The 10,186-nt window shown below is 34.2% G+C and overlaps 1 protein-coding gene across 1 annotated transcript; it reads left to right on the top strand.

Annotated features, from left to right (window-relative positions):
• Positions 1-2,257: 2,257 nt before the first annotated feature.
• Positions 2,258-9,843, top strand: LOC131944484 (E3 ubiquitin-protein ligase synoviolin B). Its single transcript, XM_059305149.1, has 14 exons — positions 2,258-2,476; positions 4,629-4,721; positions 5,151-5,303; positions 5,418-5,466; positions 5,590-5,693; positions 5,798-5,924; positions 6,044-6,143; positions 6,494-6,559; positions 6,709-6,995; positions 7,104-7,262; positions 7,406-7,537; positions 7,803-7,980; positions 8,143-8,354; positions 8,683-9,843. Exons 1-14 carry the CDS (start codon positions 2,348-2,350, stop codon positions 8,934-8,936), a joined length of 2,043 nt encoding a protein of 680 aa, XP_059161132.1. The 5' UTR covers positions 2,258-2,347; the 3' UTR covers positions 8,937-9,843.
• Positions 9,844-10,186: the final 343 nt, after the last annotated feature.

Below are 10,186 nucleotides of genomic sequence, written 5' to 3'. Positions count from 1 at the left end.
ACGTTTGCCGACTATCGTGTTTGTTTGTAACTGTAGAAGAAAGATAACTCGACCTCCGCCTATTTTTTTTTTTTTTTTTTTTTTTTTTTTTTTTAAATAATTTAGCCAGGATTTTTGGGCCCCCAATTGGTCTGGCCCCCCCCCCCCCCCGCATTGCGGGGTCTGGCGGCACTGTAGTTCCGCCCCTGGATCTAATACTGATCTGGATTCGATACAATTTTCTATTTCACCATTGAATCGCCATAATCCATGCAAAGGGAAATGACTCAATCAATATTTTCGGGAATATCATCCTAGTACAGGGGTCGGCAACCTTTTGAGACGGAAGAGCCAAAAGTTACAGTTTACAAAATTTTCCAGTTTTTAAAGAGCCACTACCATTTTTATTTCATTTTTTTTTAATTTGATTAGGATTAGGTGTATATTCTGGAAGAGTATTCAGTTCGTCACATAATAATGCCTCAACTTGCGGTATTTCTTTTAGAGCTGTCCACTTGTGCAGCGAAACGTGCATGTTTTATTGGACCTCCAACTATTTTAACTTGCCCTTGAGCTCTGTCAAGTTATTACTCCACAATGACAAATGTTTTGTTTTCAAATCCAGCGATTTCATTTGAAGCAAACCAGCATCAATTCTAAAAGCTCAATGTTCATCTAATTTTTTTTTTCTGTTGAGATGACCTACAGAGTTTCTTCCGGGCATCTCTACCGCCCCCCCCCCCCCCGAACGAAATAAAATTTATATAGAAAATATATACTTTTAACAGTGTCCGCCCCCCCCCCCCGAAGAAAGTCTACCACCCCCCCCACCCCCCCCCCCAAACGAAATAAAATTTATATAGAAAATATATACTTTTAACAGTATCCGCCCCCCCCCCCCCCGAAGAAAGTCTACCACCCCCCCCCCCACCCCCCACCCCCCCCCCCCAAACGAAATAAAATTTATATAGAAAATATATACTTTAAACAATGTCCGCCCCCCCCCCCCCCCCCCGAAAAAAGTCTTGGTTTTCATTTCCTTGCACTTTTACATTTATCTCGTTTAGTTTCTATGTAATATCCATTATACACCATGAAGTTGAATGCTTCAATTCGGGATGGACAATTTAATAGGAAGTACATAGAAATAGGGAGTAACTAAATATTCTAAAAGAATAGCGAGTGTTTATTGTTTATATTTATTATCATATCGTTCTTTACCGAGTGTTGCAGACTAATATTTTTATGAGTTATAAAAATAATTATTAATATGTGTGCATGGAGCTGAAGAGCCGCATATTGACATCAAAAGAGCCGCATGGTTATATGCTCTTACAGAAAATAAAACAATAAAATATATAGGGCGGTCGCTGTCGTCTATTTTATAACAGTGTTTCTTCCAGACTTTTTTCTTCGGGGGGAGGGGGGCACTATAATGGACTAAAACTGAGTTTCTTTCAGGCATCTATAAATCCTTTTATATATATATATATATATATATATATATATATATATATATATATATATATATATATATATATATATATATATATATATAAATATATACTCGATTGTTTGAATATGCGGAGAATGTTGGAGTTATCCATAAATGACGTCACGCTTTTTATGGACGAATTTTACCTCCACTCCCTTCCCTTCCGTCACACATGATCACAAAAAGCCAGCCCCCCCCCTCCTCCTAAAATGACGTCACGCATCAGCCTACAACTCCCCTCAAAATTGCTGCTTTTTTTCTTATAACATCGATTTTTTTTTTCAAAATCTTGTCTGAACTCTGTCATAGAATATTTTAATCAATTATTATTACAATTTATTTAAACAATTTTCTAAAACGCGAAATAACGGCTAAAATTCGTTTTCTAACAATAACATTACTGTTTTATAATGCAAAAGTGTGTCGTCACACAATCTAACCCCCCCCCCCTCATCACACACTGTCACAAAATTACGGACCCCCATCTCTCCTACGAGTGTGACGTCATTTGGGCAGAGTGAATTTTACCAAGAAATCTACTGTTACATCAGTGTAACTGTAACTATGTCCAGTGTAACTATATCCAGATCTATAGTATATCGTTATTTATAGATCTACTTTTAGTTTCAGTTGTTTGGAAATTCTAAGCAGAGACTGGCTCTAGGCCTTACGATTTTTAAATATCAAATTTAATAAAAAGTGAAACAACCACGTGACCACACCCAATAACTACAAGCCACGAGATAAGTTATTTTTAGTGACTTGACCCAAATCTGACGTAAACATTCTAACCACCATCTTGTTTAACGTCACCTCTATACGTTTACAAGGAAAGAAGCCGACGGTCGCAAGTAAATAAAACTGGAGGGGAAAATGAAATCTCTTCTTATCATGGGGGTGAGCTTCGTGCTCACATCGGCTGTTATTGGAAATGCATTTTATCAGAAGAAACAGTTTTATCCTTCCGTGGTTTACATAACAAAATCGAATCCATCAATGGCAGTAAGTAATATAAAAAAAAAAAAACGTTTTAAGTTTTAACTACAAGACTTCCAAACTGCTGGGGCTGTCTGCTTGGCTTGGCTTAAATTATATTAATTATTTATAATTAAGTGACTAGATCTAGAATCTAGATCTAGAAAAAAAAAGAGTTCATAATGCAATTCACTATTATAGTTCACTACACTCTACACAATACTAGTTTCAAATAGAGATTTATTCAGTTAAAGATCTGAATCTAGACTCTAGAGTCTAGACTCTAGAGTAATCTAGAGTCTAGTGCTAGTGTCAGCCAAAGTCCAGTGAACTCTACCTACTGACTTTCTACAGTAAAACACCAAAACAGTCTACAAACTACCTTTTACACTACACACAGTTACACCTACACTCTACAGTACTACACTCTCCTAGCCAGAGTGACTAGCTAGTGGCTTTTAGACTTAGTAGACTAATCGGTAATTGATCGTGTTAGATATGTAAAATCGGCAGAGACTAGTAATGTGAAAAAAGGTGACTCAATAAATTTTAGTAATCATTTAACCTTTTTATATATATACGAAGTATAGAGAAAGTCTTGTAATCGTGCAAAAAAAAAAATCGACATTTTTACAAATCTCGACGTTTTACATCTCACTGATACGGAAAAACATAATTTTGCAATCTTGTCCATATGTCTGTGTGTCTCTGTGTGTGTGTGTGTGTAAACACAATTACTTGAGTACCGTTACAGCTAGGTTGCTGAAATTTCATATATAAGTATTTTATCAAAATCGTAGATCCGTATCAACTTTTGAGCGATTTCCGATAACCGGAAGTGGTACTTTTTCTACTTTGAATTTTTCAAAAGCCTATAATTTGAGTACTATTTCAGATAGATAAATGAAATTTCACATGTAAGTAAAAGATCTAATTCTCTACCTTCTGTCAAATTTTGAATAATTTCCTTTGACCGGAAGTACTAATTTACGCTATTTCCGATTTCTAAAAAAAAACGCACGTAATTTTATAAAGTACTAATAATATTGCGCACTATTATGCACATTTTATTAGGCGTTCACTTAGTGTGCAATTCTTTTTTTTTTACGAGATTCCATTCTATTATAAAAAGTTTAAGTAATTAAAAATGGATTACAAATATTGTCTATGTCCTGAGTTGCCATCCCTCGTAGTTTTATATTAGAATATCCGAGAAAGTTTAGGGGAGATCACTCCCGGTTTATTTTAGGAGAATTTATGTTATGAAAGTTACAAAAGTTTTTCAAAGTTTCATTCATGTACCTGCTTTTTGAACAATTGTATTAACACTTTTCAGTAATAAATAAAGACTTGCAATGTTTTCATCAGATGCAACCAAGCTCATTTACTTTATCAGCCATATTAGGTTATTTTTGGTAAAATTATAGTTAGAGATTCAGGGGAAACCACTCTAATTTACAGATGGCCACTGTTTATATAGCAAATCTTGCTCGCTAACACTGCTGTTTAAAGTTAATTTCTGGCCTATATTGATATATTTAGCCATTGATTTTGGTGTATTATTGAGTTATCTATAATATTTGACACAAATATATCACAATATACTTCTATTAAGTCCTTAACAATGAGGAAACTTGTTTTCACATTACTAGCTAAGGCCCATTTTATGCACCTAAAAAGATAGATTATAGACTAATCTAATTCTAAGACCTAAGACTCCCTAAGAGTATCTAGAGATCTACTTGTTAGTTTATAGTGTATAGAGTCTAGTAGAGGCTGTTCCAATAACCTCTGGATACCTTATTCCCTATATTTTTTAATAATAATAATATTAGGGCAAATGATTAAATTAGGCCTAATTACTAATGACTGATTTTAAAAATTAATGATGATTACCCACATCAGATTTCAGTTATTGCCATCTGACCATTGTACTTGTTTTGTCCTAGTGACCTAGTGTATCTTTCTGTTTAGTCAGATTTACTGTTTGTGTATATATCTGGTAGCTATTTCCAAAATTACTAGATCTATATTAACGAAGCCATCACCATCAGTAAGTAAAATGCTGTCCATCTGATTTAGCTTAAACAAAATTTGATCGCCTAGTAAAACACTAATCTGTTCACCACAGCACATTGTGAATTTCAAAAGGGATTTTAAAAAACTTCTTTTTCAATAGGTAATCTATATACAAGCACTAGTTTTTGTGTTGTTGATGGGGAAAGTGTTGATAGCATTGTTCTTTGGGCAGTTAAGAGCAGCAGAAATGGAGGTCAGTCTGGAATTCTTTTTTCATCTATCTTTGTAGATTTGGCATATTTTTTTTATCCTCAAAATTTGTTTTAAATCACCATAATAATTATTTAAATATATAGTTCAAAGACATTCTCTATAAAGTTCTTTGAAAGATAAAGGTCATATTAAAATTTTGCTTGTATTATGCAGATATCAAAATTCTAAACCTATTTACCTACATATATGATTAAATAAAGGCATTTAAGCTTTAAAATATTCTACTATAAGATATGAAGATTAACAGAGTTTCAACTTTTCAAAACTTATCTTATTGATGACAACACAGTATTCACTTTACAAATTAAAAGACTAGTTGAAAATATCTGAATACACAAATCATATTAAAATTTATGAAGCATAAAAAAGGATTGTGGAAAATTGTAACTTTTTATTTAAATCCATACAGCATCTTATTGAGCGTTCTTGGTATGCAGTGACAGAAACATGCTTGGCATTCACAGTTTTCAGAGATGATTTCAGCCCACGCTTTGTTGCGCTATTCACTCTGCTATTGTTTCTTAAGTGCTTCCATTGGTTAGCAGAAGACCGAATAGACTATGTAAGTTTAAATAGATATTTATACTAGTATTTGTTTTCCACTCATTAACTGTAAAACGTGTAATTACATTAAGCAAGCATGTTATGATTCAGCTGTAAATTTCACACTTTCCAGATGGAAAGAAGTCCAGCAATATCCTGGTTATTTCACATTCGAGCATTATGTAAGTTATTGTGTTTTTAATGGGATTGTTTTCGTCTGTGATGTTTCATTACCTTTTTCACTATAAACGTGACTTGTATGAACCTAATAAATAACTAAATATGAGCCTGGTTTTTCTCTCCAGCTCTCATGTTTGTTCTGGGTTTGTTGGATATTCTCTTTGTGAGACATGCATTTTATTCAACTTTATTGAAAGGACCTTCTGTACAACTGGTCTTTGGGTTCGAGGTATATAAGTTTGTCACAAAATATTTAAAATATTTATTTTATTAATGCTATTTTTATATTATCTAAATTTGATGTTTTCAACTTTTGGATATCTTTTTTTTCAGTATGAAATCCTTTTTACTGTTGTGCTTATGACATTTATCAAGTATATTTTGCACTCAATTGATTTACAAAGTCAGAATCCTTGGGATAATAAAGCTGTTTACCTCCTCTATTCTGAACTTGTAATGGGTAAGGCACTGTGTACTGTTACGTAATAGTCATATTTTTATGATACTTAAACTTTGATCATATGTTTAAATTTGTAACACAAAACCCTATGAATTATATATTTACCTGTTTTTTTTTAGGTTTTATTCGTGTGATACTGTATATAGCTTTTGTCTTCATTATGATTAAAGTTCATACATTCCCATTATTTGCAATTCGCCCAATGTACTTAACTGTAAGGTAAGTTTGATTTAGGCTAAATATAATAATTAACTTCAGAGCATTATTTTAACAATTGTTATTTTCTAACAGTTTCATCATAATGGTTAGCAATTCTTTTGTTTTTTTTGTCTTTTTATAAAATTTGATCAGCTAAAAATAGATGTCTATAATTCTAAAAAGCAATATCATTTAGCATTAGTCAAATTCAGGGCCAATTATTTACTCTGCCTACTAAGATAATAACTGATTGTTCAAACACTCCCTAGCTCATTGTGTTTGTCATATTCATTACTGAATTTTGAAAATTTTATATAAAATACTCAAGTCAAATGTATATGATATTGTAATCGTATTATATTTTTCCTTAGAGCTTTCCAGAAGGCAGCTCAAGATGTGATACTTTCAAGGAGAGCTATCAGGAATATGAATACATTGTAAGTAATGTAAGAACAATATACATAGTTTTTAGAATAAACATCGAACAAATGCTTTCACTGTGTTTACATGAATAAATGGTACCAAAGCTAAAATGTATCAGTACCAATATACTTGAATGTATTGTGTACACCTTGAATATCTGTAGGTACCCTGATGCTACACCAGAGGAGTTGAGTTCAGGTGACAATGTTTGTATCATCTGCCGTGAAGAAATGACCAGCGGATGCAAAAAGCTGCCCTGCAATCATATCTTCCACACCAGCTGCCTTCGCTCATGGTTTCAGCGCCAACAGACGTGCCCCACTTGCAGACTTGAGGTTCTGCGCATGCCTCGAGCAACAGCAGCTGCTGCAGCACAACCTCCACAACAGCAACCACCTGCTCAACCACAGCCACAGCCTGCTGATCAAATACTTAACCCTTTTCAGAACAGTATGTTGCCATTTCATATCCATCTTTCAGTGATTTCTCGTATAGTAAAGTTAGTTTTACAACTACAGAATTGTTTTGTATTGTAATGTTTTGAACTACTAACTCTAGTGCCAGGCATGTTTGGTGGTTTTCCCCTCCAATGGCCACCAAATGTTGGAGGTCAAGGTGTTGCCCCTCCTTTCATGTGGCCACCCCAGCAGCAGCCTCAGGTACCTGCTGCAGAACAACCCCAAGCAGCTGCTGCCAACCAGGCAACCTCTCAGCCATGTAAGTCCCAATAGTACTTTAGTAGAAATGTATGTTATCAGAGTTCAAGATTTTATAAGGCAACTATTTATTCAGTTTTTTAGTACAGTATAAAGGTAGAGCTGTTAAAGTCTATTATATTGTTCTTAATCATATAATTTAAGCTGCTACCCCATCACCAACAGCAGCATCAGCAGCACCAATGACAGGACCTTCAACAGTATTACCACCTCCTCTGCTACCAGGCTTACCTCCTTTTATTCCACCTATGATGCCTCCAATGTTTTCTCCATTCGGTTAGTATTTACTTTGGCTTTTATTTCACTAATAATATTTTCATAATTTGGTTTAATTACACATTTTTGCTTTTATTTCACCAATGATTTTTTCATCCTTTTGTTAGTGTTTATTTTGGGTTTTATTTCACCAATAATGTTTTCATAATTTGGTTAATATTTATTTTGGCTTTAATTCCACCAATGATACTTTCACACCATTTTGTTTTTAAGTATCTCAAGTTTTCAGTATAAATATTTCACAGACTTCTCTATTTTCATTCAGGTTTCCCACCTCCTCCTATGCCCATGACTGGTCTCAGTGAGGAGGAATTGAAAGCAATGGAGGGAGTAGAAAAATCCAACATTGAGGCAAGAATACAGTGGTTGAGAGACATACAGTCTTTGTTAGATGGGGCCATGGTGCTCATCAACCAATACAATACAGTTGCTAGTCATATGGGGTAAGCCATACTCCACTGCACTGATTTAAGACTAAATTTGGTGCGATATATGCTCTGATTAAAATTCAAAACAATTTTAACTCCTAAAACCTTGCACTAGTACTTTAGGTTGTGACTATTTGTATATCTCTGAAATTTTTTTTTTCAAAACTTTACTTACAGAGTGGCTGGAATCCACACATCACAGCTGTACCCTAGGCCATCAACAGGGTCAGCCCAGCCCACCCCCATATCTACACAAGCTGACACCCATGTCAACTGGTGGCCTGAGGGCTCAGGTGCTCGACCCAAGTACACATCAACCTTCAGTAAAACTGAGACCACAGACTCCCTCAAAGACAGAACAAGTAGCTTTTCCTCACCTCAAGAGCCAGGTACAAATGTGTTCTCACTCTTCTGATTCTCTGCTATTTTTAAACAAATTGAGTCAGAAGTTATTGTTTGATGTTGTTACATATTTTGATAAAAGTCTTGGCTTTTTACTGTAGTGAAAAAACATGCTTAGTGTATAGTAACTAGTGTAGTAAACATTTTCTTGGCAGTGATTTATTTATCTTTCTGTGTTTAAAATTTTTTAAACTATTGAATATTAGCTTTTATTATATGGCCATTTCTATTATGTATAAAGTAGTAATAACAGTAACATATTTTTATATAAAATAGTCAAATAATTTATATTATTTAAAATATATCTCCAACCAGCTGGGGCAACTGGTGTTACAGACCCTTCTGAAGAAGCCATTCCTCACTGGGACAATCCAAGAGATGAAGGGCATGAAGATGAAATGCATGAAGTTCGCAAGCGCAGACTTCAGCATTTTTCCCAACAACTCAACACCAGCTACAGTAGTACCACGCTTGATTCCAGTGAGCACAGTCCCAGTGCCACTGACACAAGCAGCGACTACAGTAACAATCAAGTCAAGGGTGAGAAAAAGAGTGGAGAGAAACATTAACTTGAGCGTCCATTGTCACGTTGCTGCTTGAATTGACAGTGGACAAAGAGGGACATTAGAGGGAGCTTTGAGCCGCCTGTGATTCTTGTTTTATTAATCAGAGACAACTGAAGCAATTCTTTGGTGGATCTATTCACTTTTTAACCCAATGCATTGTCAGGATACATTTTGTTCTTGTGAATGGCGTTTTCTTTTACAGTAATAGGTACAAGTATTTTTTCCTCACATTTAGTTACTGTAAGAATGTACTTCTGCGAAGCTCAACTTGGGTAGGATGGGATGTATGGCTGATCCAAGACTTTCCTTGTACATAAACTACATTTTGTTGATGTTAACTATTATTGCTTTGGCCATGTTAAAAGTCATTTTGTTTCATATCATTTTCAGGCATAATTGAATTATGAAACAATGACCTTGATCAGTTTTGCGATCAAATATAAGTTTAATGTCTGAGATTTTTAAAAAGTTTTCATTTGTGCTGTTTGTCACTGTATGTAATCCATATAAGTTCTAAATAAATTGAGCTTGTTTGGATATGAGTCATAGCATTCTTTAAAGCCAACAACCATGTATATTTAGTGGAAGCTGAAAGGTAGTTCTGTACCCTTCTGTATTCAGTGTTAAATGTTGCCTACATTTGAATGTGTCTTGGAGAACAAAAGAGAAAAAAATTGAGACCAAGTTGGAAAAGTCAGCTGTGAATGACTGCAGGCTAAGTGACCTGGGCTGATTGATGAAGTCTAGAGGGTAGAGCTAAGGGGAATAACTGGTGTGTGAGAATACCTCATCTCATGTGGTGCTGCCTTTTACACATTTTATTATAAATAAAGGTATGCAGTCTTATGTATTCTACTGTCTTTGTTTTGATCTTAATAAACTACCGTTAAAATAAATAAATTTTAAAATCTGAATTGTCCAGTTATAATTTATACATTGCGTAACATTCTATACAGTTATAGAACTTTGAAATAGGGCAAAATGCTTCCTAAAAACTTTAAAATTAAAAAAAAACATTTCTAGTACCTTTTTTTTTATGTTATACAATTATGAAACAGATTCCATAATAGATTTATATCATAAAAATAAAAACAAAATTTAATTTTAAATGACAATCTGCTTGGATTAGATCATTCAGACAAGAAGAATAATTGTTGATTGCCTAATCCTGAATTCTTGTTTTCCTTTTAAAACTCACAATCTTGCTGATGTTAAATTTCTACTGAAATTGGTACATTTTCCTTATTGAGTGT

This window comes from Physella acuta, unplaced genomic scaffold, assembly GCF_028476545.2.
Source record: "Physella acuta isolate Inbredline_101_S28 unplaced genomic scaffold, ASM2847654v3 ptg000494l, whole genome shotgun sequence".
NCBI lineage: Eukaryota > Metazoa > Mollusca > Gastropoda > Physidae > Physella > Physella acuta.
This window is presented reverse-complemented; position numbering and strand designations above follow the sequence as displayed.